At 44.1% G+C, this 27,821-nt stretch overlaps 1 protein-coding gene across 1 annotated transcript in view; it reads left to right on the top strand.

Moving 5' to 3' along the window:
- Positions 1-3,665: 3,665 nt before the first annotated feature.
- The window catches only part of LAPTM4B (lysosomal protein transmembrane 4 beta), a 59,176-nt gene continuing 35,020 nt past the window's right edge, over positions 3,666-27,821 (top strand). The window contains exons 1-2 of the mRNA XM_063172012.1: positions 3,666-3,821; positions 21,410-21,521. Coding sequence (XP_063028082.1) covers positions 3,726-3,821; positions 21,410-21,521 — 208 coding nt within the window. The 5' untranslated portion in view covers positions 3,666-3,725. The remainder of the gene's footprint in view (positions 3,822-21,409; positions 21,522-27,821) is intronic.

Here is a 27,821-nt window from a genome sequence, read left to right as displayed (position 1 = left end):
ACAATTAAGAATACCTTTGTTCACTCTGGAGCATGTGGCTAATCCTGCAAGCAGGAGATGCCATTCTCTTGAGCTGCCCTTTTGTTTAAGTGCTGTAGGCAATGCTGGGCAGCAGTGTAATTGAATTATTCAAAGCAGCTGAACTATGCTGCACCACCTCTGTGGGGGCAGATAGAAGGTGGGAGTCACAAGCAGTTCCTAAGCCACCTGTCCTCTTCCAGCAATCTTGTTCAGACAGGTATTAACAGCGTTGGGAAGTAGCAGTAACCAATTTTAGTGAGCACTAGAAAGCGCAAGAAAATGCTGAATGGGCCAGAGCATCCTCTGGCAGGAGGGAGAAGTTGTCTCTGCAGTGAGAAGATCACGGGGGAGAGATGGGGAATACCGAGCAGGAGCAGGACACAGAGTGCAGCGCAGGGAGCAGCTGGCAGAGCAGCCAAGGGGGCTGTGTCCCTTCCCAGCAGAGCTCTCAGGGTGTGCTGTGGGCAGTGACCGGCTGTGTGAACGGAGTTCAGTGATCTGCAGCTCTGCTGCGGGCAGAGGAGCAGGCAGGAGCCATGGGCCTGCATTTCCTTTCTGGGAATGCCCCACAGCCCTCACGCTGACCGGCAGCTGAGCGAGGCTCTGACCCTGTGCAGTGTTTAATTTCAGCATTGAGTGTTCCTTTGGAAAAAATTCTTACCGTATGGATCCCACTGCAAAAATTATTTCTTTTTTCAGCACAGCTGAAACAAGTGGTTGTAAATAAGCTGGTAATTCTCTTGACTTTGTCTCACTTGCTGAGCAAGACAGTGATACTGATCCTGTTCAAGTTTTGATGAATAAAGATGACAATCTCGAGTATCTGTTGTCCCTCTGGAAACCTTGGCAAAACTCAGGTGTCATCCAGTTTAGAAGTTGCCCTGTTGCACCTTAAATGATTTTCCATCATCAGGGTGTAAGATCAGGTATTCAGGATTCAAAGCCCCCGCTGTAACTCGTGCTTGTCATTTCTTGCTTTGTAAGGCAAAGTGAGAGACATGGAAGTTTTACTTCGAGAGGCCGTGTTGAGGAGGGTCTGTGTCTGTGGCAATACTCAGGCTCTGAACACTCCCACCACCAAAAACTTGCCAAGCAAACCAAATACAGCTTGTTATAAATCAGAGAGTGACATGAAGCCTGATGTTTCCTGCTCTTTCCCATCAGGCTTTTTGAATGGAAATTAATAATTATACAGGAAACTGCTCTGAAGTGATTAGTGTTTGCTGCTTATTCTTTCTTCCTTTTCCTTCTGAGAATATGGGGGTTAAAGCCACTGATGGGAAACCTTAAGTGAAAGCAGACATGCAGTTAACCTCTCCTCACAGAGAGAAGGGCTGTGCTGGAGGGTGTTATAAACTGTGTCTGCCTCTCACAGCTCCAGACCCGAGTTCCTCCTGCCTGGCTGCTAAAGCCCAGCTTGTTGTGCCCATCCCAGGCTGAGGGATGCAGCTGCTGCTTTCCCGTTTGCAGGCACAGGAGCCCAGCAGGGACAGCTGAACAGATGGCCGCAGACAAGGTGCTGCTCTCATCTGTGCCTCCTACACGTAGGAGTAGGACTCACAGAAGATCCGAGCAGAGACCAGCTGGTCTAGCTTGATGCTTGCAAGCAAATAACACCCACCCACCCACTGATCCCTCACTGATCCCCCAGCAGCTGGCACTTGCTCCTTACAGCCCCCACACACAGTGTGGAGAGGGGAAACTACAGAGAGACACTTAAGAAAGGTTTTATAAGAAGTGAGGGTGAGCGGGCAGTCTGTCCAGCCAGGCTCTGCACACGATTGACCTCCTTTGTACCTCTGTCTGTCTGATCCTCCTTCTGCTCCTTCCTGATCCCCCTCCTCTAATTATTGTCTCCCCTTTGGTCCTTCACAATCCCCTTCCTCTAATGATTCCTTCCAAAGTTTTGCAGAGTCCTCCTCAAATATCCCAAACCCTCCTGTTCTTCCTGTTTCCCCTTCTTATCAGTTCCAAACTGCAGGTGACCCTTCCCAGAGCTCTTCAATGGGCCATCAGCCAGTAACCTGACACTTCTGCGTTTTGGCATTGTCTCTCTGGTCCCTTTTCCACCAGGTTTGCATCTGTGTGCCCTTGTTTATGGAATCCCCCTTAATTTATTGCCTCTGCCTTGAAAAGGTCAGGTGCTTGGTCAATAGCCCTCATGAACCAGATGCTCCTGCCTTCCTCAAGGGATGCATGCAAGGGTTTCATCTCTAACTTTCCTACTCTCTGGCATTAAAGGACAAGGTCTCTCAAGGTTATCAGTGAGATAGTCCAGACCCCATGGCTGGTGATTTTCCTTTGGCTTCTGGAATATTTGTCAATAGTGATGTTGCATTTTACAAGAATTTTAGTTTCATTTTTGAATATCAATCTTTAAAATATTCGGCTTATGCATAGAATCTAGTCAAAATTATAAATTCAAGGCTACGTGGCTTTTCCTTTTATACACAAAAATTCCTGCCAACCCCTTGCCAGTTTTAAAAGGACAAACTAGGAACAGAGGTTATGTAAAATTTCTACTTAAAGTATTTTTAATTTAATTTACTATAGTGGCTTTATAAGTAGGGATAAAGCACAGTTAGAATGTTCATCTGTGCCAAGTTAGCTTTTATCTTGAAGTTCCTGTTCTGCGCAGATGTATGTATGAAATAATGAAGAGCCCCAAAGCAACCATATAGGGAAGCATTGGAGTATTTTCAATGTTATATTTTGATGATAAATCGTGGAATTTGGTGGCAAGCAAAGATGGATGGCAGTAAATAAATTATGCTTAGGGTCAGGGTAGACATACAGACCTTCTGACAGTATTTTCTTCATTGTTTCATCTGGAGGACAAATAATAAAACATGAAAAGTCAGCTGCTTGGTAGGAAGTTCAGCTCAAATTTGCACAGTGCTTGAATATGCAGGACTGGGTCCTTCCTCCTAATGATGCGTGTCCTCCTCACACCCCACCATCATCAAGACATTAACTACAGGTAGTGGCCATGAGCTCAACCTTACCTTGTATATCAGTGACACGAGGAAATTCCAGGCACCCCAATAGCAGCAACTTTGGGAGGGGATTAGGAGGGCACTGTGAAAGAAAACAAAGGTTCATGGATGCAGAACTTGGGGGTAAATTCCAAACATTCCATGACCTCCTCCAATATTATCTTTCCTTATAGAGAAATAGAGTTTATTTCTGCTACTTTGCCACTCAAAAATTGCCAGGAGCACTACAAGCTTTGCCAAGGAAGCGCCGAGCCTGCTCGCCCTCACAGGGCTCGTTCCAGGAGCGGCGGGGAGCATCCCCTGAGGAGCATCCCCTGAGGAGCATCTCCCCAAGGAGCATCCCCTGAGGAGCATCCCCTGAGGAGCATCCCCTGAGGAGCATCTCCCCAAGGAGCATTCCACGGGAGGGGCCCTGGCCCGGCAGCGCTGGGGCCGGGCTGCCGCTCGCTGAGCGCCCGGGACTGCGCATCCCGAAACCCTCCCGCGCCTCGGGGCCGGGCTGCTGCTGCTGCTGCTGCTGCGGGGACAGACGCCCGCAGAGCCCTCAGAGCTCCCTCCGCCCTGCTGGGCCGTGCCGTGCCGTGCCGTGCCGTGCTCTCGGTCCCGCCCGGCGGGAGGGGCGGCCCCAGCCCGGCCCCAGCCCGGTCCCGCCCCGCGGAGCGGCGCGCACAGAGACGCGGAGCGGCGGAGCCCCGAGGAGCCGCCGAGATGCTGAGCTCGCCCTGGGCGCGTTTCTACTCCAACAGCTGCTGCCTCTGCTGCCATGTCCGCACGGGCACCATCATCCTCGGCGTGTGGTACCTGGTGAGCGCGGCCCGGCTCCGGAGCAGCCTGCGGGGTGGCTCCGCGGGTGGGGGCGCCGATCGCAGCGGCTCCGCTGCCCGGGCGGGTTTCGGAGGGAGCCGCGTTGTTGGAGCGGAGGAATGCGCAGCAGCTCCGCGCCGCTGATCCCGGCGGGCACCGGCTCTGCGAAACTGGGGCACGGAGCGAGTGCGTGTGCAGGGGCCGGGGCAGCGGCAGGGGATGCAGGATACACTGCACGGGCAGGAACGGGAGGGCCTCAACCCAAAAGCTGTGTGAGGGTTGAAAATGTGATAAGTGAAGACCCCTGGGGTGAGTTTGCCCCCAAACTTCGGGGTGGTCTCGGGCCGGGGTGGCTGCAGCCCACGGGCCCCGCCGGTGCATTGGCTCCAGCCAGGCTGCCCGGCCCATGGGCACGCCGCGCAGAAAATCATGTTTGATCATCTCTGGTGGCTGCTTCATACAGCGTTCGGGTGTTCTTGTCACTGCTGTCCCTGTGTGGCAGGTCGTCGTTTGGCAGTAGCGTTTTGGTGTGCCTGGTAGGGAGCTGAAGCCTTCCGGGCAGCTGTTCGCAGGTGCTGGAAAGACAGCTTGCTTCTGCCGGGATTACAGGACTCGAGTGCGGAATTCACCCTGGGGACACCAGCGTTCCCAGCAGTACCCAAGGGCTGTCGGACGCTCGGTTATTTGGCCCGGGGAGCCGCGTTAAGCTCTCGGTTCCTCTCTGACCATTGTTTCCCCATCCTTTGCAATGAGGGGAAAGCGGTTTCCCAGAGCTGGTCCGGCTGTAGTCGCAGGGTGTTAGAATAAAAAGGGCTGGTTGTTTGCTGTAGGTAACGTGGATGCACTTCTCAGCCTGCTCCGTCTCTCGGTGTGAGGAATCGATCTCCGTCTGATGGCGAGGCTGTGCAGAGCTGTTTGCCAAGCATCATTTTTCAAATGATTGCAGACGGAAGCAGATTAGACCCGGGCTCATTTGCTAACTACTGAAATTCCCCGCAGAAGCAAGTGAAAAATGCAGGGCTGCCTCCGCTGTAAGGCAGCTCATTAAATAAATTCAACCCGTGTAATAAAAAAGCTAGGTTGACATTTATGTCTTAGAAATCATATAAAATGTTCTATGTCCTGTAAAATATGTATTTCACCACTGAGAAAATGGTGCATTAGTTGAACGATTTCTTGCTCCTGGTTTAATAAAATATGGTTAATAGCAACATCCACAGCTGTACAATACTGACAATATTGTAAAATATGCCTCTCTTTGCCTGGCTGCAATTAAGTTTTGCTAAGTTGTAATATGACCTGAAAGCTTTTGAACATTTCTTCTAGGGAGCTTGTTATTTCTTTCTGCCTTCAGATGAACGAAGCCTTTTCACATTGGCTCCACAGAGAGAGGGATATAGATATTTTATCTCTTCAGTGGACCTAAAGTTATTTGAGGAAGAGGGAGGTGCATCACCTGGGCTTGGATACAAAGAAAAGTCTGATAGCTTTTAAGACTGTTACCTAATCTGTTATAAACATTTAAATACCAGTGGGCGAATTTCACATAGTATTTTACTGCAAGATTTGGTCTTAAATTTCCTTTCCTATGAGCAGGTATTTCCTGATTTACAGTTCTTGATAGTTTTGCTTTCATAACTTTTTCAGGGTGGATTTCTAAATTACTTCAAACTGATACAGAACACATTTCTTTCTGTGCTTCTTTTGCTATTGCAAGTATTTGAATTTTAAATTTAATAATTAAAAATAGATATTTAGATGCATGTAGATAATAAATGGTAAGCCTTTTTGATTGATTATTATGTTAGGAAACACAAAGTAAGGAAGGAGTAGTTCCTTGAATGAATGGCCCTGGCTGATAAAGTCAAACACAAATAGATTTCTTTGGCTCAGAAGAGCAGTTACAGTTCGGTTACATAACAATATAACATAACATATAAACCCATATAAACCCATACCATGGTTTTATTACCATGTGCTGTTAAGGGTTAACATAAAAATAGATGTTCTGGTGGTATTTTTTTTTTTCTCTGCATGTATTTTGGGTAGTTGCATTACTCCAAGCCACACATGACCCATGAGCATTACTTCAAAGTTCAAAAACCCACTCTGAGTTTTTGCAACACCAATATCTATTCTACATATGCTTTGCCATTATTCCTTACAGGAAATTACTTGAGGAAAAATATCAACCTTGAGAATGAATAGTTTTCTTGTTGCTTTTTCATTTCTCACTACCTGTGAGGCGTAAGTTTTATTAATTCTATGACAACGAATACAATGATTCAGTAGTAGAAGCATCTGAAGGAGGAAAAAGCAGTAGCTTTGAAGTTTTGGCAGACTTTTAACACAACATTTTCGCATGTTGAACCAGTTTTGAGTTAGCAGAATTTCAGGAGGCAGAATTTAATGTCTGAGTAAATGTGGAAAAAATAGTGGCTGAGATGGAATTCATCTTCCCATAGCAACCCTCCGGGTTCCACGCTGTGCACCAGGAGTTGGAAAGGTGTTGATAACACACCAGGGTTTTGTCTGCTGCTGAGCAGCGCTGGCACAGCCCCAGGGCTGTGTCTCCACATTCTGCAACCCCCCCATCAATAAGCTTTAAGTTTAATGTTTTAATTTAGTTGTAATGTTTAACTGGGTGTTTGGAGTCCCACAAATAGTGGGGAGAGTGGGAAGCTGAGTGCACGTGGAGTTGTCAATGCTGCTGTTGAGGGAGTTTTCCCACAAAAGTTTTCCCAAGGAGCTTTCCCAACTCAAGCACAGCAGCCACAGACACTCACAATGGTCTCATAAGGTATCAATAGCTGGGAAATCAATATTTAACTTTACTCTATTTTAGAACATGATGGATCTCAGAATACTAATGTTTCTATAGCTCTTGTGTTTCAGCAGTTTCTTCCTGGTAGAGCCATTGGTGCTCATCTACAGTAATATAACACGCTGCTGTGTGATTTTGCAATACAGCAAAATAATGCTATATACATAAAGTCACTGAGCACTGAGGTACTTCAGTGTAAAAAGTAACTTGCAAAGGTTGGAGTAGCCAGGGGAAATTTCCTGAAAAGAATATCTAATGGGGTTGCAGAATAGCCCACACTTCAGGGACTAGCGTGCTGCCTTGGGGAGAAAAGCTTAACAGAGGGTGCTGCAATGTTAAATACAAACATTATGCTAAGGATTAAAATGTCAGCAATATGGCTGACTGAGGGTTAATGTTTATTTCAAACAGTTTGGTTTGGCTGGTTATTAATTTTTGAGTTTTTATCTGAGATGGACTGTACACTTTCTGTATTATAACATAACATCAGAAGTCATAGTAGTAACGCAGAAACATTTTGGGGCACAAAAGTCTTACAAATGTTGTATTTTAAAAAAACCAAACCAAGTTAAACTAGAAAGTCACTTTCCATAGCTGAATTTTGTCACTATGCTGCTTAGGACAATGACAATGCTGAAATGAGCCAACTTCAGTTCTGATCTCCAGTGGGTGCTGGAGTCTGGGGGAAACTGGCATTTCAGTTTCCAAGTGACCCAGTCAGTGCTAGTGAGTCAGAGTAACAACACCCCTGTCAGTGACAGCATTTATAAACACAGCGTGTCTTCTTCCTGAGGAAATGGACTCCACTTTCCTTGTCTAAAACACAAGGAGCAACGTCAGATGTGCTGACAGTGTCATGGAAGGGTTTTCCATTCTCCTGACAGTGGGGTTTCTGCACACCCCGAGGATCCACTGACACCATCTGAGATAGCAGGCATTCTGATTATTTCTGGTTGCTTTGGTGGGGAGAAGATGGAATTGTAAGGTACCAGTTTAAAAAAAAAACCAGACAATAGAAGAAGGAGCCTTCTCGTTAGAGCTCTGTGTGCCCGGTGCCCCAGTGCAGAGCAGAGCCCCGGGCACAGGCTGCTCCTCCCCGCGGTCCCACAGCCCCCCAGGACCCCGCAGCATCACCTTGAGCACCTCCAGCGCCAGTGCAGAGCTGCTGGCCCTGGGCAAGGGGCTCTTGCAGAATGTGCTGAGCATTCACCATTGCCACGCCTGGGGAGCCGCTGCCCTCCGGGAGCTCCTGACAGCGAGGGGCTAAAAATAAAAACTAATGGGAGGCTGAGAACCTTTTATAACCACAGGTTATCGAGCTGTGTGGCCCTCACTGAAGGATGTGCAGTAAGAACATAAATAGAGCAAGCTGAAGTTTTTAGCCAAGGTGGGTTAAATGTTTGAGCTGCTATTTGTGGAGAGCTCGGCATGAATTGCTGGTTGTGACATTTCAGTTCTGGATTTTTTTTAATATAGTGTTGAAAGCATGTTTAATATCTATCTCTGTCCCAGTCTTCTTTTAGTAAAATGATTGAATCCTAATGATGAAAATATATACTGGTAGTAGACTTACATTGCAAAGGAAAAGAAAAGCGCAATGGGCTGTGGTCTCACTGATTTAAGGTTGAGCACCCTGACAAGATTGGTAGAGTGAACTTGATCTAATGTCAAAAGGAGAGTGAAAATATATATTTTGTGACTAGGCCACATTTATGTCCTGGCATTTTTCAGGCCTCATGCAAAACAGCATGTATGGCAATGTGCTTAAATACCAGTTAGAAGATTTCAGTAATCTTGGCTTACTTGGCAGGGGGTAGAGATCAGCAGTGACTGCTCATGTAAACAAAATATCCCTGCACTAGAGCCTTCCAAGCTGCTCTGTCTGCTCTCCTGCAAGCTTTACACTGTCTGAGACTACTCACATCACCAAACCTGTGCCTGAGGGTCCCTTGAACAGGCGGTGAAGGCCTTTTTAGGGAAAAGAAAGAAATTCTAAGAAGAAGTTCTTGATTATTTTTAAACCCGGGAGAATCAGGAGATTTTGAAAACTGAAAAAAGAACTGAAGTTGTGAAAAGAGCAAAACGACACAATCAGAAAGCCTGATGTGTTATCTCAGTGTCAGGTTATGGGAATTTTCACGAATACTGATATGAGACCTTGTGTTTTACTTTGAAAATTAGCTTTATATGGAATGAAGTGGACTAAAAATAAAGGATTTTCAGCTTTATGTCTGTATGAAGGGCCATAGCAGCCAGCTCACTGAAGGCTCAGTTCCTTCACATCACCCAGGGATGTCTCTTCCAGTGCTGTCCCAGTGGGATATAGCTGGGCTTGGGTGGGATTATCCTGCACCTTTAGCACCTCCAGTGACAGCCCAGTGCTGCTGGCCCTGGGGAAAGCATTCCTGCAGAATGGGGCCTGCTGTGGATTCACCAGGTGTTTCCTGTCCATGGCCAAGACCTGGGCTGTATATTCAGGGGGAAGAGCTGGGTGATGCCCATGACATTCCCAATTCCCATCCCTTGGTAGGAGACGTAGTGTCAGCAGTGCGTGAAATTTCTCCACTAGCAAGTGAAGGTGTCATAATGTCAAATTAAATGAGATTCCCAATTCTTCTAATAGAAATGGCTGAATTGATGAAATATTTATGTCCCAAGTGCCATGTCTGTAAAATGATCATTAGTTTTTCTTTTGTCTGTACTTCATAAGATGAAAGACAAAATCATGGAAAAAAAACAGTAACACTCCCCAGTAACTCAATAGACTCTTCCTATGCACATGCTTGCTATTGTGGAGGGTGGAGAGAAAACTTGGAATTCATTATGAATAGAGGAGAATATTAATCTTACTTTTAAAGGCTTCCCTGATGATTGATGTACATGTTGAATATCCAGCTGAGACTGGAGTCAGAGGAGGTTCAGGGTATATGCTCTTGGACTGGATCACATCCATTTCATTATCTTCAAGACCAGAGGGAAAAAAAATACAGATTCTGCACACAAATACCTGCTCAGGCCCTGTATGTCATTTACTTAACAAACTGAAAGCACATGTATGAATTTTATGTATGTCACAGCAAAAAATAAAGACTAATAACGATCATTAGCATGAACAAAATGACCTTATCTGAAGGACCTTCTCAATAACCATATTCTGACTGTAACTTCTCTAGAGATACATTATTAAATAATTTAATATGTATTAGCTTCAAGAATGGCATCAGGATAACTTCCTAAAGAACTCTTTTGTGCTGTGCACAGGCCCAAGTAGGTTTCAGCAGTGCAGGACCTTATCCCATCTTTTTTCTCCAATTCATGCTTCAGGCCCTCTTCAGTCGAATTGCAAAATACAGGACAGCATGGGAGGAATTTAAATGGCACAATCAATAAAATAGCTTGCAAAGAGCCTAATCACTTACCTGTGTGTGACAGAATCCATCCCTGAGCAGGCCAAAAAGGTTATCTGAGCAAAAGATGGGCTCATTGGTACACCATATCCCAAGTTTTACCTGTGCTTTCTGCTCTAGCTGAAAAAAAACCCATATTTGTGTGTTTCCTGTGCTGCAGAAAGAGGTAGAAGCAGCATTTTATTAGTCTGTCTCAGACTCTGTCATACATCAGTATGACATGAAAACATTTATTAAAATTGTTTTTTCTTGCAAAAACCTTTTAAGTTATTGGAGGGATAAAATTTCTTGAAAAGGTCTTTTGGGCGGCTCTTGCACTTACTGAACTGTTTATTAGTCTATGACACAACACAAGGATTTATGAAAATGTCTTTAAGCTCTAATCCCCTAACACAGGCAGTTTTTCTTATATCCCCAAATACCACAGTAAGATATTTCATGGAGTATGTAATCATAGCAATGACAGCTGATAATCTGCATCAGTTGTTTTGATAATCACACAGTTGTCTCATGTAATCAATACAATTATCACGTCAGAAACTGCAAACCTTTGTAAAATACCCATTTTTTCTTACTAAGGCCTTCAATTGGATAATAAATTCCCTTCATTGAGAAAACAGATGGTTGGTTGTAAGAGGAGCAAAGTTTACATAAATGCTTTTTGAAGGAAAGAATCCCATTAAGAGTTCAGTATGCTGTAATTACATTTGGGTTTTTATACAAAAAATCATGAATATATTTATAGAAAGGAGAGGAGGTATTACATTAATCAAGTCAAATGTGTTTGGAAGTTCTGTTGAAGGTTAATATGTATCTCCTAGTGAGCCAGAGGAGAACACATTAAGCTTCCTAAACTGATCGTTGATTAGACTGACGTCAGTGAAAATGCAATTAGTCTTATATATTCTTGGACATATAGAACGGATGTTGCAAAATAGCCAGGAGTTAATTTCCTTGATTGCTTTCTTTTTCTCTTTGTTTTATTGTGAGGCTTGTGCTTTGACTGTAAAACTCTGGAAGTTTAAAGTGGCCGAGGCTTGAAGATGTGCAGGGCAGTTTCTGTGCTGTTCTCAAGCAGGGCTGGAGGTTTAAAGTCCCAAATCTCCAAAGAGCAGAATAAGAAGGAAAAACCCACACTTGTGTCTGAAGGTGTCAGAGTGCTCCTGGTCAGTGTGAGGTGAATTGCCAGGGAGGCATCCCTGAAGATTAACATGGACATGAGCCTAGCACCCTGTTCCTGGACCTCCTGAGGGTCAGCTCTTTTTCAGGTGTCTGCAGTCAGCTCTAACTATTGTTATCCTGGTACTCAGCCTTGAAAGGGGTTTTGAGAGTGCTGTGACTGCTTTTCATTTTGTTGCTGGCATGTGCTGAGCAAGGTCTTGTTCTATCCAGAGATATATTAAGCTGCTTAAAACAGACAAGACAAATGCTTTTGGCAGAAACACAGATTTGTGGGAGATTTTCACCTTGGAGAGATGCATTTCCCAACAGTGAAACAGCTGTGGCCAGCCAGACAGGATACATGTGATCCTGTTCTTTACTATTTCTGTAATTATCTGTACTGTACCATCCTTCCGCTTCTTCCTTGCATGACTAAATCCCTGCCTTGGGCTGCAGAGTGCTCTAAGGGTGCAGTCACTTGTATGGCTTCTCTGGATATTGCCTGTGGTGGCTACATAAGAATCATGGATCAAAGATTTGGTGTGTTTCGGTGTTGGTTTTTGTTAGTTTTTTTTTTTTAATGAAGTGTTTGTGTGTGTCTTGCTCTCCAAAGCAGAGCCCAGTCCTCTCAGCAGGGCAGTGGCCGAGTCCAGGAGGGTGGAGGGGACTCTGAGCACAGAAGCCCTGGGCGCTGCTGTAGGACACACAGAGAGCTGGCCAGGGCCAGGGGGTACCTGGGCAGCCCAGCCTGGGTAGGAGCTACAGCGGTGGCTCAGCCTCTGTCACAAGGCCACACCAAAGTGGGACCTTGTGGGACCTGCCACAGCTCACATCACAGTCACACTTCAGCAGCTCTGCCCTCAAGCTTTCAGTCAGCTGCAAGGCTCAAACAGGCATTTTTGGAAGTCAAGGAGAAATGCAGAAACCAAGCAAATCCCACCTGAACAACCCTTTTTCTAATAAGGTTTTATTGCATACCAATTTTCTGCTAGTTCTCCACTGCATCCTGAACCAAGATGACCTTTAGTAGAAATTGTGAGTTGATCTGGCAATGATATAATTGTATATGTGATTATATTACTCCACCAATATTTCCCTAGAGGTCTTGCTGGGCAGAAGACCTCAGCAGTCATTTTCAGGACTTTCCTTAGATACAGGTTCAACTTGCTTTAAATACAATGGAGAAGCAACAAAGACTCCACTGATAAATTTGTATACAAATAGCTTATTTCTTTAAACCAGGGAGGGACTAAGATTAAATAAAGTTACAATTCTGTTATTAAAATTATGAAAGAGATGCCTCTGCACAAATGAAGGTGCAAGCAAGACCATATGCCAAAGTCAGTAGTATGGATTTTATTTAACAGCAAATAGGAGGTAGAAAGAGATAGAAGGAAATAGAAAAAGGAGAGGGGAAAAGAAGAGCATGACAGAGAGACAGATTAAGGGGAAAATATCACTACTCCATGGATCCTGATGGTGTCCTATTGATCATGTTCTTCTGGTCTCCTTGGTGGTGAGGGTCCCTCAAAACACAGATTTCAGTGTGTTAATGTGCCTCAGGGCAGCTGGGGATGCCCAGGGAGCTGCCCTGCAGGAACAGGTGTGGCACAGTCTCTTGCCACAGGCTCTGGAGCAGTTGCATCACGTGCAGTGCTCTGGGAATGAGTCTGGGAGCACTCTGGGGGGCTTTGATGGATTATGGCACCCCCTCAGCTGCCTCTCATGAATGTAGCCTGTGGGGCTGGTGTAGGGGAGGATGGCTGTTCACTGCCTCTGCTTTGTGCCACACACCCAAAACTCCTCCTGCCCCCTTGGCTGGGGAGAGTCTGTGCAGACTCAGCAGATGAGGCTGTGGGCTGTGGCCTCCCCCACCTCAATCCCAGCCAGAGCTGCTTTTCAGGACAGCTGCTGGGTTTGGCTTTCTGGGGATAGTTCATTCTCCCTCAGTCTGTCTCCTTCTCCCTAGACCTGAGATGACTGAACAACAGTGTCACCTTTATCTTATCCCAAGTTCCCTTAGGGAGCTTAACTCACAGTCCCAAGTTACCCTCAGGAGGCATCTTCAGGAAGAGGAAGCCTTTGATGGTTGCAGCTTCTTTATACAGTTTTGCCCTAATGGGCAAAAAGTCCTTCATAACAATATCTGAGCCACACACCATAACATTTCAGTCTCCCACAACTATATAACAAACTAAACTCTATCACTAGGGAGCCAGAAACCTCTTGTGCATATTGCACAATCTGTCCATCTATTTTTTTAAAATAAATGTAAGCATTACCATATTTCACTAATAACAAACCTCTTGTGGTTTGGGTTTTAAACTTATTAAAAGATTGGCAGTAGGCAGCAGTTGAGTCATTTGTATAGAAGAGTGCTGGTAAATTATTCTGGACTTCCTATATCAATTTAATCAGCATAATCTTTAGAGTTCAATGTTGAGTGTCATAGCAATCAAAGCTGAAATTGTGTATAAAAGCTGATTGAAATACTTTATGCAGCTTTCTATTATATGCTCTCCATAATATGGACTTTGCAATATGCTAGTCTGAGCCTGCCTGGATGATTCTTTGCCTTCTCATAAGTAGTATGGAAAAATAGTGACAAGAATTGCGGACTCTACCCTATCTTCTCCAAATTAAAGAATATAAAATCCTAATTGCTACTTCTGATCTGACTAGTGCTCCTCCTACTCCAGTGCAGTATTTCAGATAGCAGCTAGAACCATGCTTTGAGAAACCACACAGAGAGAAAGAACAGCTTGTTCAGGGACGACATTTTCTTTTATTATCCTGTAATGTTAAGGTTGGGCAGACACCTGAAGCAGGAAGGCTTATATTTTGTTTTTCAGATCTTTTGTGATATGACTAAACACTTGCATTTCCTTTTAGTAAATAAATATTTTTTTTCTGAATTCCTTCAACCTTTTGGCTTCAGTAATAATGCCTGATAATATGTTTCACTGGTCAGAGGAGTGAAGGATTCCCTTTTAACCTAAGTTCAAGTGTCCCTCTCTCTGTTTCTGTTCAGGCTGTTTTGCTCCATTGGATGAAAAGATAGGATGAAAGTTGAGGGTGTCTGGGTTTCTAACTTGGAGCACTCATTAAGTTGTGCATCACTAACACATCTGCAGCTTGTCCCCAGGCCCTGGGCAGTTGAAACATTTTCATTAGCGTGAGGCAAAAGGGTTACACAGCAGGGAAAAGGGAGAGGTGTCTGCTCTGACAGCCAGGGCTCTCCTGCTCCTCCTCTCCTGGAGTTCACACCTTGGCTGTGCTGTGCTGGCTCCTGTGCCTCCAGAGGGAAAGGGATTGAATCACTGCAGGGACACTCGTCAAGAAACATGGGCACACTGAAGGGACATCTTGTTTCCTGCTTCTTATGTGCTATTTGCCTGCTCTTCACAGCACTCAGCTAAAAACCTCTGTTGATAAAATTGCCTCATTGTTTCTTCTTCAGTCAGAGTTCAGAAAAAGCCCTCAATGAACACGTACAAACACAAAACTTTGTCTAACAGGGAGACAGAGAACGGACAGAAAAATCTTCCTATATGGGACAATAAACCTTAATTCATTATCTACACTAACAGAGAAGTTTGGGAAATGCACCCCAGATAGTGCAAATCTACCATGAGCTGGTTAAATCCTGACCCTGATTTTTTTTCCTTTGTAGAGTTATTTTGTCCTTTTGATGAGCAAAAGTGTTCTTGCTTTTCTTAAGATCTTCTATGCCTAAAGAAAAAAATGAAAATATGGAAAGAACATGCCTAGTGAAAAGGGAAAGGTAGATAGGGTGAATTAGACATTGAGATTCTTAAATAGACATTTTTCATTCATTCTTACTTTTTCTGATAGTGAAACTGACTTCAAATATCCAGGTGCTAGAAAATACTCTTCTGTTTAGTTTCAAGGAGCAAAAGTAGTTTAAGACTGATGTTTTGTTTCTATCATTTCTGTATAGAACAGAGTTTTTTGGAGAGAGAGAAGAGGGTACAGGGGTTCTGCTTGAGATTTTCTTAAGTTTTACTAAACATCTTTAGGATTTTTTACTACTAAAATTAATGTCCTTGGCAGTTTGCTTCCTTAGTATCTCTGTAGAGGACAACAAACTAAACCATGCCAGTTTTGTGGGGTACTAAAAATATGCTAGAACTGTGTGTGCCAGTTCCTACATATTACAGGGCTTCCCAGTGTCATGAAAGCAGCTCTGGAACTGCAAAAAGGGGCACAGGCAGGGAGTTAGTTCACCACCAATGCTGAGATTTAAGGAGAGTGCTTAAGTGGATCTCTCTTGAGTTCAGTGAGGCTGAAAGCAGTCACAGAATTAAAACTGAACAAATATCTTTCACCACCCATAACACTCAGACTGCTACATGCATGGATTCAGTTATAGATTGAACCCTCAATGGAAATAAAGCTGGGGGAGCTCTTCTTTTTTCCTGTAAATATAGGTATCTCTCTTCACTGCATTAGAAAGCCTTGGGAGAGCTGCAGTAGAATATTTGTAGAGGGGAACCTGTAGACTTCAATAGAAACATCACTGTTTTTAATGCAGTGTATTGATTTAAAGTGAGCATAATATTTCTTCTTCTTACACTCCTTTAACAAAGCTATTTTATTTTGATTCTTGACTGAAAGGCATTGTAGCTCCTGGCAAGCCATTGTAACTCCATTCTTTCAGTGTTTACAGACATTTGTGTAAGTTGCTGGCCAAAGCATTTCTCTGTCTGCTTGAGTTGGGGATTATCAGTAGATTGGTGTTAATGGCAGGCTCTTAGGAGCTACTGGAACTAATTTTATTTTAGATAAGCTGGGATAGATACCATGCATCTGCACTTCTACAAAAGGTCTGAAATGACAGTGATATTTGTTTTCTGATCACCTGTTGCTGCAGTGGTTTCTCTCCCCTGCATTTTATTCCCGTGGGTCACCACAGTTCATTGCTGACCTCTGTAACCAATGACATGGAGAAAAGGTGATTTATTGGCTGTAGAAGTCTGAAATTTTCGTGCATTAAATAGTTTATAATTGCTGGGTGTTGCCTGTGGAAGACATGAGGTTGTGTCCTTGCATCCTAAACACTGGACACCCTCTCCAGCAGAACTGCCTCACATTGTGCCTAATCTGCTGGTTCTTTATCACAGTGCAGTGGAAGCAGCATCAGTGGCTGGTGGTCAGTCCCAGTCTCATCACCTGCTCATGCTCATGCCTGCATGCACCTTTCTCACAGAGCTGTTGCTGCATAAAGTGTCTTCTACTCAAATCTGAAATTATGTTTTATAAGCCCATAGCAAGAACTCCAGTTACTGCTCCAACATCTGGATGTCTCTTCCATATTTCCTCTTTCTCCTTGGCTTCATACATTCTGTGGTTTCTATAAAGCATTATTTATTATTTTCCTCCCCTTCATTGATTAAAAAAGTGGATGTAATTCCATCCGGATGCCAGAGAAGTAAGATTTTGGATTTTTTAAAGATAATTATTTTATTTCCATATCAGAATAAGGGCACAGCTGGGCATTTTTAGGACTTTCTGTATGTTCTTTGTCCAGTGTGTTGTTAGGGCACTCTGAACACCATCCTGCAGGGACTGAGCCCAGAGGCAGAACTGGGGCTGATCCCACCAGCCCCAGCAGGGCAGGGGATAAACCAGGGGTGCCAACCAAAAGCAGAGAGGGCTGGGGCCAGGGCCACAGCTGGAGACCAGCTGCAAGGTGCCTTTGCAGGGTCCTCCAGGGAGCATGGCTGGGGACTGGCGTGTCCTGTACCCTTGGGACCGGGCCTGGTGAGCCCAGGCTGCCCTGGATGGGCTCTGGGCCTTGGGCAGGGGTGGGGACAGGCCCAGGTTGGGGCTGTGCAGGTCAGATAAGGCTGAGTGTCCCTGGAGCTCCTCTCCTGAGCCCCTGGCAGCACTGGGTGCTATCAGCTGTAGGACCCTGTGGTCACAGTCCTGACTTGATAGTGCAAAGTCTTGCATTTTATTCTTATTGAGCACCTGTCAGGGGCAGAGTGGGAGCTTCAGGTAAAGTTTATTAAAGAAACCCTCCTGTTGAGTTACAGGGTGTAGAAAGGATCCCCTTGCTTTTTAAACTCCTCCTAGAGGAGTCTGGGTATGGCTGGATCCAGTCTTAACCCCAGACTTCATCAACAGTTTATGTCTAAAGGATTATATAGGTATAACTGAACCTTTATACAACTTTGTCCCACAGGATGAAGGACAGCAAACCAGATATATTTAAATAAATAAATATAATGGTTTTATTATTATAATGATTAGACAAAACTATTGTAGCCAGAATTATTATATACTATAACACAGTATATTATTATACACTATAACACAGTATAGGAGATATAACAACTATTATAGTACACCACAAAGCAATATTGAAACAATTGTATTAAAGCTAGCAAAAACAATTATTAATTGATATTTAATTGTTATTAACAGATCGATGTTACCCACCCATATCAGTGACCAAGGGCCAGTTTCTTTCACTCAGCCTTGAAAGGTAACCTTGATGAGCATCCCCACTCAGGGGAGAGGTGCCCATACATGCACTGCAGGAAGGACTGTGGTAGAAGGCCCTGCTGTTCAATTTGGAGCTGGGTGATTGTCTGTCAGCCATTCTGCCTCCAGCCCAGCTGTGTCAGCTCAGAGCTTTAGATAAACTATCAGCAGGGGCACTCGTTTGTTCCTTTATCCAGGTATTTTAGCAGGTCTGCCACATTGTTATCTCACTATCAGAGTGTTTAACTTCGGGATTGAGTCAGACTTGGCTTCAGCTATTGTTCAACACCAAAGGCAGCATGAATCCCCTTCTTTGTTCACCACTGACAGCTTTGCAAACAGGACACTGTTCAAGTTATTTTGCCCCATTCCAGGGAGAGCATCCTGCTGCAACCGCACTGGTGTATGGCCATGGACACCTTTCAGTTTCTCCATCCATGAAAGAAGGACAGTGTGTCTCACTGGGAAGGTACAGGGTTTAGCAGCTTCCTGCAACTTTGCATAATTAAAATGCTTTCTAAGCATTGCTGATTGGTTGTTACCCAATTTGTTGCTGAAAAAGTGTAAAACATCTTGAAGGAAATTTTGGCCCTATCAAAAGAGCACAGGAATCTCTTTTGCTTTTCCTAGAATGGAGATTTCAACTCTCATACTAACTGCATATACCAACAGGGAATAATTTTTCATGCTCTTGTCCTTGATTGTGTGTCCTTGGAAAACATTACATCAGGAAGTTTTTAGACAGACATAATTAATGCATTAGAACATTTTTCAAAATTCAACAGTCACATCGCTTTCAAAACAAAAGGAAAACACTAATGAACACAATACACCCAACTGTGCACACATTTCTGGGAGAAAGAGGGAGCAAACAAGCACATGGTGTATTTCACTTGCACTGCTGACAGCACAGCTGGAAAGTGCTCAGATGATTATGAGCATCTCTAGAGAACAAACTGATAGAACAGAAAAGTAATGCACTAAAGAGCATTAGAGAGATTCCTACTGACTGCAGCAGACTTCAGATCAGGCAAACACAATCTATGTCTTATACAGAATTTAAGGCAATGCTGACAATCACATAATCAGAATCAGGACATATCCATAAGGAGAAAGTAGAGTGTGTAGGTCAGTATTTTATGAATTTTCATGGCTATATCTGTACCCAAAAATATGTCTTTAAATAGCAACACTCTATGCATTTATTGTTTCTGATTCCTTGGATATTTTGAGTAGTCTTCTTAGGTAACATATTTATTACTGGCTTATATCTTCTAGCTTTCTACAAAGGAGTATAAAACAAGAACTAAGTGTGATATGGAGTTATACATGATGTTAAAACCCAGTAAGATTTATGGAATGTACTTTGAATTTTGATAACCATCTGATGTCTTCAAAACCAAGAGAAAGACAAGACCATGCTACAGCATTCCCCACACAGAGCTATTTAACTACTCTATGTAAAAATGCAGTAATGACAATCTCTAACCCCCTCCAGACGATCTCTATCTGCTTCTTTTTTAATTGTTCGCCACATTAACTTAAATTTTCTTTGGCTGTAATTCAGATCTGTTTAGCCAGTGGATCTGTTGCCTTGTTCTTTTCCCCCACCTTTCTGCTCATAAAAGACTGAGAGCATCTCCGCCTGCCTTTTCCTTGCTAAGCAACCCCTGGTTGTTCCCTACCTGTCCTACATTCCAGATGTCTCACTGCCCTCTGTTCTGATGCAGGATCCTCCCCAGGGTTTTTCCTTGTACATTTTAGAAGGACTTTGAATCCTTTCTGCAGAGGCCCATGGAGGGCAAGTGGGAGGATAGTTTGTGCATCTACTGCCCAGGTTTCTGCAGCACTGCCCAGCACCATGTAGCCACAAAGCTGAGCTTGTGGGATTCCACTGAGCTGTGTTCAGTTAATTCACTGCCATACTCAGACTCCTTTCTGAGCAGTTGTCACTTACTCAGTGTTTTTGCCTCATGTTCTTCTGAAATTCTTCACAAATGTGTTTCTCTATGCTTTTTGGAGCTGAATTGTGCTCTGTTGTCTGAATTCTGCTCTAGTTGGTCAAAATAATTGTAATCTTATTTCACAAAGTGCTTACAACTTGTCTGCAAATTAGAGAAAGGTAGAGGTTACAAGTGACTTAACAAGTCTCTCAATGATACTGGAAAACCCTAACCAATGTATCTTTGCTGGCTGTGAATCCTTAAATCTGTCACAGCTCTTCTTTCAGTACAGTTATGCAGCTGGCAGTGCATTCACCTTCCTGCACATTCAACCAAACCAGGTTTTCCATGCTCATTTGTGAGAATCTCAAAATGTCAAAAAGGGAGCTAAGATGCAGAGATGTGATCTACTGCTTCTGCCCTATCCATAGGGCCTCTTGCTCTGTCAGAGAAGGAAAATAAGATAAATTACTTACAGTTTGTCTTTGACAAGCCCGTGGTGATTGTTACTTGTCACCATACAAATTTGAAGTGTTAATGGGGAGACTGCTTGATTATTTGTTCTTATTTTGTTCTCAGTCTATCTAGAAATTCATTACATGATCTTCCTGCTTTGAAATTGCATAAACTGTGCTTGCTCTTTTCTTGTCTTGTGAACTCAATCTATTCTCAGTAGTTTTCAAAGATTGCTAACAGATCTGGTATCAGCTGGACTTGATGGAATTTCCCTATCAAAAAGGATTTATCTTACCTGAGAAAGTCTCTAGCCTGTTATGTCTTGAAATAACCTGTGCTACACCTATACCTTCTTGTTGCTGTTAGTAACCTGTGATCAGATTAGGATGACTTTGAAGTGAGAACCAAAGCAATGAAATCCATCTTTCCAAGCGTACTGTTTTCAGCTTTCTCCTTTCCTTTTTCTTCTTCACCAGTTATCTTCCTAGTTTTGTAGAATAAGCTTTTAGCCTGGCTGTATTATTTCATGCTGAGCAATCTTCTTTTCTGCAATTAGCTCTCTTCACTTCAAAGCAATATGAGCATTTTGTTCAGATTTGTTTTAAAATACAGCTCTTGGCTACCTCTCCAATCCGTCCATAGCTGATTGTTGACAATCCGCTTCTGCTGGATCACTTGGTATTCTTGGCATTTCGTTCACTTACTGCATTTCATAGCCAAGGCCTTGGTGGTTGTGAATGTCCATCTGTGCCATAAGACACAGGAATGTGAGCATCAGACACGGGGCTCACATTGCCACCCCCCCAGGCCTCCTCATTTAGCAGCTCACCTGAACCAGCACCTCACTCATGGCCTCTTAGAACACAGCCCTTTCCAGTAACTGAGCTCCTCTTTGGTCATCTAGCAGTTTTACAGGGTCTGTCCCCAATTCTGGTTCTGCCGTGCTGATAGTCCTTGATTTCAGCACCCATCTCAGAAGGACTGGTGAATGTGCTAATGTGTTTTATAGTCTGAAAGAGCAGCAGTAACTTTTCTGCTGTGGAATAGAGTCAGAATGAAAAGAGGTAATCTACATTTTGTTTAATTTTCATGCTGCTGCTGAGGGAAGAAGTCAGTCCTGTTCACCAGCTTAAAGAAACTAATTACAGTGTCAGTTAAATGCTACAGTTGTACAGTTGGAAAACAGTCTCTATCAGGTGGTGTGAAACATGGTGGGTGTGTGCTGCCCAGAGGTTTTTCGTGGATTACTTTCACAGACTGATCCTTTTCCCTTTTTCCTCTCTGTAGATTATAAATTCGGTGGTCTTGCTGATTCTGCTGAGTGCCCTGACTGATCCTGACCAGTACCACCTGACTAGTGCTGAATTAGGGGGTGAATTTGAATTTATGGATGATGCCAGTAAGTACAAATTCCCTAATTACTAGCACTCATTGCTCCAGCGTTTATGTAACTGTCCTATCATTTCAGTGATTACTGTCCTTTTAATGATTGCTTCACCTTTGTATCTTGCAGATGCATTTTTATTGTGAAAGGTGTCATGACACAGTTCAAACTTGTTTCCTAGTAGTAACCTTATCTGCCACCTACCTACTCGTAATCAATCCATCTGCTCTGCTGTGTCCTGACTTGGCAGGGGCAGAGCCAGCCCTTGGCAGGGAGATGTATCCCTGAGCATGGTGCTGAAATCCCCAGGAGAATTTTGCAGGCCAGAGGGAGATACGGAGTCTCTGCATCTTGCAGCACCACATCCCACGTGCCTGCACATGCACAGGAACCCATGCTGCTGTTCAGACAGCTGAGTGTGTTCCTTCATGCTGGATGTGTTCATGCACCCCCTGTGCATCTGGCATGACCTGCAGAAACCTGCTCAAATAGATGCAAATGCAAATATCAACTGTACAGTCACAGGCATATTAGCAATAACACAGAGCAATTCCTTCTCTTACTGAAAGACATCATAGAAAATCTTTAATATAGTTTCAGAGAAGGGTAAGCTAGGCCATTTATGTCTCCTACAAAAACTCTTGTCCTTTGAGAATATTTCCTTGTTCCATAACTTTTCCAAATTATTTGGTGGTTTGTTGATTTAATTAATTCATATCTAGTAAAGTTTTCCCTCCATGTGATTTTGATAAAAATGTCTGTTTATTTTCATTTCTGCTCACAATGGTTACATTCAACATTTCTCATGGTAGTCTGAAATGAGATCTGTTGCTAATCACACTGGTGTCTTTCTGCTCAGAATCCCCCCATCCACAGCTAAAAGTTCTAAGTTCTTTCCTCATTCCTACTGAAGTCAATAAAAATGTCTGTAGGAGAAGCAATAGCCCCACACATGAGAAGAAAATTTTGCCCATTGTTGTGTGAGAGATGCTGGGTATCACTGAAAGGATGCTTATTTCCACAAGGTCTTTATGCAGATATGCCTTGAGGATCTACACTGAATTAATGATAAGGGGTGATTGCAACTTTATTGTGTCTTCATTGAAAACCCACCTACAACTTCCGACTAAAAATCTTTTTATATAACTGGATTTAAGAAAGTAAGGACCACAGTAGATACAGATGGGCTCCTAGCTGATTCTGACATATTAAAACTGACTGCCTTGTCCTAATTCTCAGAGATTAACCTTGGTAATAACTGTCTGTCAGTGTGGTTTTATATAGCTGACATCAGAGGCCTGCCAGTGCCCAAGGCTTTCAAATTGTAATTCTGTTTTGTAATGCAGTAGCTGTCAGATAAAGTACATTGGGGATTTCCATCTACACTTGAAAATTGTATTTTCTGTATATTTTTATCAAGGCTTCTGAAGTGAACCCTGCAAGACTGTGAAAGGATGGCTTATGGGCCGAGCAACCTCATTTCCATTTGGTAAAGGGAACATTTCACAGGCAGTTAAATTACGAATGAACACTTGAATTAATGTCTCCTTTTATTCTTTGACTCCCTCTGGTTTGGTGCCTTACTGAGTAAAGGCAGTTGAGTCAAGCTATTGACTTTTATGGTTACTGGAAATAGCTGGCAGAAGATAATTTCTTTTTTCTATTCTTTAAGCATGACTGTATTTGTTCAAATGTAATGAAATGTTTTATTATGAGATAAATCACCAGAAAAACTTCCACATACTCTGCTCTTTTCTTACTTTTATTTGTCTTTTTTGAAGCAGTGTTTTCCAGGTTAGCTCTATGCACTCAAACCATGTGTATCAAATACAGGAAGATACATATTTTTTAATCTAAAGAAGGTCCCAAAGTTGTTATCTGTATGTACTTCTGTTGACAAATAATAATGACACAAACATTGATACCCATTATTCTCATTCCTGTTGATCCTCCTATCAATAGCAAACAATTAAAAAATGCAGACACAGAGTTTACGTATAACATTTGTCACTCCCTTCCTCTCTCTCCTGTAAGAGAATCCCTCATAAAAGATCTGAAAACATCATCTGGGAAAAAAAAAACAAAACTTATCAGCTGTGTCACAGTAGTCAAATGAAGTTAATGACAGGTTTCCCTTGACTTCCAAGAAACCAGGATTCCCCCAATAATCATATTCAGATTTATTTCTAGCTGTGCCTGGTTTATGGAGAATTCTCAATTTTCTGTTCCTGCAGTGGGGAAAATTCCTGCCACCTGCAGAGCCACAGCCAGTCTGGTGCAAACTGCTTGGAAATACCAGAGCAACATCAGTTCCAATCCCAGGATTTAGTGTGGTTCCAAGGGCATTACCAGAGGCTCCAAAGTACCTGTTTGATTAGTCAGAGAAAGGATTTACCTGAACACTTAGAAAAAAGCTCTAGGCTATTTATTTTCCCTTCTATCCTAGAAAAGGAAGCAAGGGGGAAGAAATTCTGCCAAGATGTAACCATGTGGCAGAGGGAGGTACTGGAGGGAGCAAGCTGCTCGAGCTGCAGCTTGCTGTGCACACCAGTGTGTGTGGTGTGTGTGGCTCCCCAAAATGTACATCTCAGAACCTGGTAAAATGCTGGGCTTCCTCCTGTGCTGGATATTCAGCTGAGCCCATTTAGTCTCGTCTTTCTTTTCATTATTTCCTGAGGGAGTTTAGAAGCTGGACTAGGGAAAATTAGAAATGTGTGAGCTGCTCAATGTAATACTGCTGCTGTTGAAAGACTAATAATCTCAGAGCAGGAGATGGAAAAGCCCTCTAATTCATTTTGACTTCCCAGAGGGTTTTGCCTGAGCCTTCTGCTCAGCTTCTCCAGACACACAGATCATCATCCTGACATGTCAACAGCCCAAACAAGCAGTGGGTGTTGCTTGGTTTTATTTACTGCTGTCATAGTGTCAGAGATGTGTGTGTGATACTTCACAGGCCACATGACAGCAAGGACTGAAATCCTCTGCATGACCTACAGAAACTGAGGGAAACTTTGACACTGATATCAGCAACTTAGGTCAAAATCTGCCCATGTCCCTGCCCTGGGATGGGCAGACAAGACAGGCAGACATCTCAGGACAGGGGACAATAATGTGATGATCTCTCTGCTGAATATAACATGCACCCAGGACTTGAAAATATTACTTCAAATAGAAAAACTTTATAAAGAAATCTACAGACAGCATGGTTGGACTTCTGCTGGGGGATAAAAGGAAGTGGTGGAGTAGGTACATTCCTGTCCCAGTCCATCAACACCTCTTATACAGTACTAGTCCCAGATATAGGGAGAGGCAAAAAACTAAATCCCTTCCCAGTATAAGCTATTCAGGGCAGCATCTTCCCCTCTAATTTTATACTCTAGAGTAAATGTGCTGGGCTCAAAGGTGCAGAATACTCTTTCCTTCTCATTGTCCACCTCTCTTTCCCAGGGAGAAAATGCTGCTGCTGTGCAGGTTGTGACCCAGGGGCTGCCTGGTGGCTGGCAGCAGGGGCATCAAGCTTGCACAAGCAGCCTGCAGGAGAGAGCAAGGCAGTAATCCTCAGCTGGCAGTCAGGAGGCTCTTGGATAAATAAGGCTGGGAGAGTGGACTGAGGGAGGGCTGCAGGCTGCTGATCTGCAGCTTTCTGGTCCCTGCTCTCAAAGCTGAGGGCCACTGATTAACTCCAGGGCTGGGGCAGGTGATGGGGATTTGAGATCTTCATCACTGCGCACCCAGGGACTGCCCTTGCTGGCTGCTCCTCCCTGTCCCTGCAGCACCCACCTCTGCAAGAGCAGAGAGGAAGACAAGGAAATACTTCTGAGGTGATTTGAGGGAGCTTGAGCTGCAGCTTGCTGTGCACCCCATGGCAGCAGCTCTGCCCAGCCCCAGCAGCAGCTTCTCTCCAGAGAGGCAGGAAAGTAGGATGTCACTGCAAGGTATAAGAATTAAAAAACTCAGTTGGTTTCTTTAAACCCAAGGAGAAAACTCAGAAAGCCATCTTGGACAAACAGGCTGGATAACCCCTTCAGCAGTCCAAGTGCAGCCCTTCTAGCCATAGAAAGCACAGCATGGCTGGAAAAAAAATCACACACCCCTGTCAGTTTCTCATTTAATGTGCTGCATATCTAGTTTCACTCTGATTAATTGAAGCTGACACAGCTCAAAAAACCCAATGAAGCCTTAAATGAGAAAGAACTAGCTTGAGCCAACTAGGACTTGGCATGGTGGAGCACAGTTAGGGAGACACTGGAGACAGGGAGCAGGAGTGTGCAGACCAGATCTTCAATGTCAAGCTCATCACAGTTTGCTGGGCTCTGGCTCTGAACCAGAGCTGCCACAGTCACCAGCAAAGTGGAACCCGTGACTCCTGCATCTGCTGCAAATGACAATGGCAGCAGCTTCCCCCCAGGTGCAGGAAGGAGGTGGTTGGGATCAAGAACAAATGCATAAGCAATGCCTCCAAACTGATGGTCAGAATCAAAATAGTGATCCATGAGCCTCTTTTACAAGAGGTTCAATTGAGGTTAGTGGCTACAGCAGCAATTTTCACTTCTTTTCTTTCATTACCTTAAGTGTACCTGGTCTATTCAAAATAATTTTGATTTCACAGGACATATGTAGGCAGCCAGAGTAAATGGCCACACAACCAGAAGTGTCCTAAGAGGCTGCAGTAGAGGTATATATTTTATTAGTAGAGGTATATTTTGTGGATACTTCTTCCTCTTGAGGGCAGAATTCAGATCACTTCTAACAGGTACAGCACAGCCTTTACAGCTCCTGAAAACCTAGAAACTGCTCGAGGTAGTGCAGCTCAAATACTGCACTTGGTTGTCTGGAGTCTCTACACATTCTAAGAGGAGAAGGAGGTGCCTTTGAAGAGCAGTTTGGAATGACTGAGGTGTCATTCCCTGCTGAATGATGAGCAGGGGGCCCAGCTGCCTCCCCGTGGCATCGTGTAGCACCCATGAGCTGAGCTGGAGGAAGCCACTGTGGAGGCAGCAGGGAGCACCAGGGTGAGCTAAACTCGCTGCTGAGTGCAGGCCCCTCTCCTGGGTGGCACCTGCTGATTCTGACAATAAGACAAAGATTCAGGCATTTCTACTGTGAGAAAGGATCTGTGCTCCAGGGCCTCATCAGACCACAGTGGTTTGAATGTGCTCCTCCAAGCGCCAGGAAAGGGCACTTTGTCCTTCAAATTTAATCCATTTAATTAGGAAGTACCTGCCATAGGACTTTTTCTGCGGCATTTGAGTTCCTATGCAATCACAAGGACAAACTCTGGGGGCAAAAGAGAGAGAACAAGAATCCTGAAATCTAGGACACAGGCAGTGCTCTGGAAAAGGGGAAACCTGGGTTCTGAAGTCCTTAATCCTGCTGTTGGTAGGTGCAGTGCCCAAGGAGCCAGAGAACACGAGCAGCTCTGGACATGTCCTCACCTGCCAGCAGCAGTCTCCTCTTGCTCATTTTCCCTCCAGCTTCACAGGTCTCAGGTTCCTCTCTGCATGCAGAAATCTGGATTGGTGCCATCTAGGGCAAAGTTTGTGCTCCCTCAGGCACAGCAGGATCAAGGACTGGGTCTTTGTTCTCTACATGGATGATCATTCTGGTAGGCTGGAAATAATGACAGATCAGACTTGGTGCCTGTCCTTCCTCCTCAGCCATCACCTGGCTGAGCCTGCACTGCTTCCTGCTGGTGGCAGGTGAGACCTGTCCACAGCTGCCACATCCCTTCAGAGACTTGGCTGAAGGCTCCAGGCCACGTACCCAGGATCTGATTTTGTTGCGTCCAGGGAGTTGAGTTGAGGACTGTTCCATGCCCCTCATCATGTGCTGGAGTTAGATGTTGTGGCAGTTCTGTGGTGAAATGATGCCATCTTTACACTTTGAATGGTTCCAAAGTCAGGGTAGTGAACATCCTGAACACTGTGGTGTGTTTGTGCATCTCAGAGCTCCTCCATGTACCTCATCGAGGCAGGTAGTTTAAACACTCCTGGTGACAGCAATGTGAACAGGATGGACCTCACAGATACCAACAGAGTGGGATCTCTAAAGCCATGTCCTATATACCTCACGTCCTCTTTGTGCACTGGCTTAACCTCAGAAAATAAGCACAATGTTCCATGCACTCCCAAACTCATTGTAAGGTCAAGTTCAGAAATTCACTTCTGATCTCCTGACAGTGATCTGTAATGTTACCCAGGGATGTGCATATGAAAAGACCAAACATGTGATTTTTTCCCCCAGGATCTCCTTCCAACTGTTCATGGCTTAGGAACTTCTTAAATCGAATAAAGAGTTAATTGAAAGCTGGTCAGC

This window comes from Melospiza melodia, chromosome 1 (genome assembly GCF_035770615.1).
Source record: "Melospiza melodia melodia isolate bMelMel2 chromosome 1, bMelMel2.pri, whole genome shotgun sequence".
Taxonomy (NCBI): domain Eukaryota; kingdom Metazoa; phylum Chordata; class Aves; order Passeriformes; family Passerellidae; genus Melospiza; species Melospiza melodia.
Note: the sequence above shows the minus strand (reverse complement) of the source record. Positions and strands in the feature narration are given on the sequence as shown.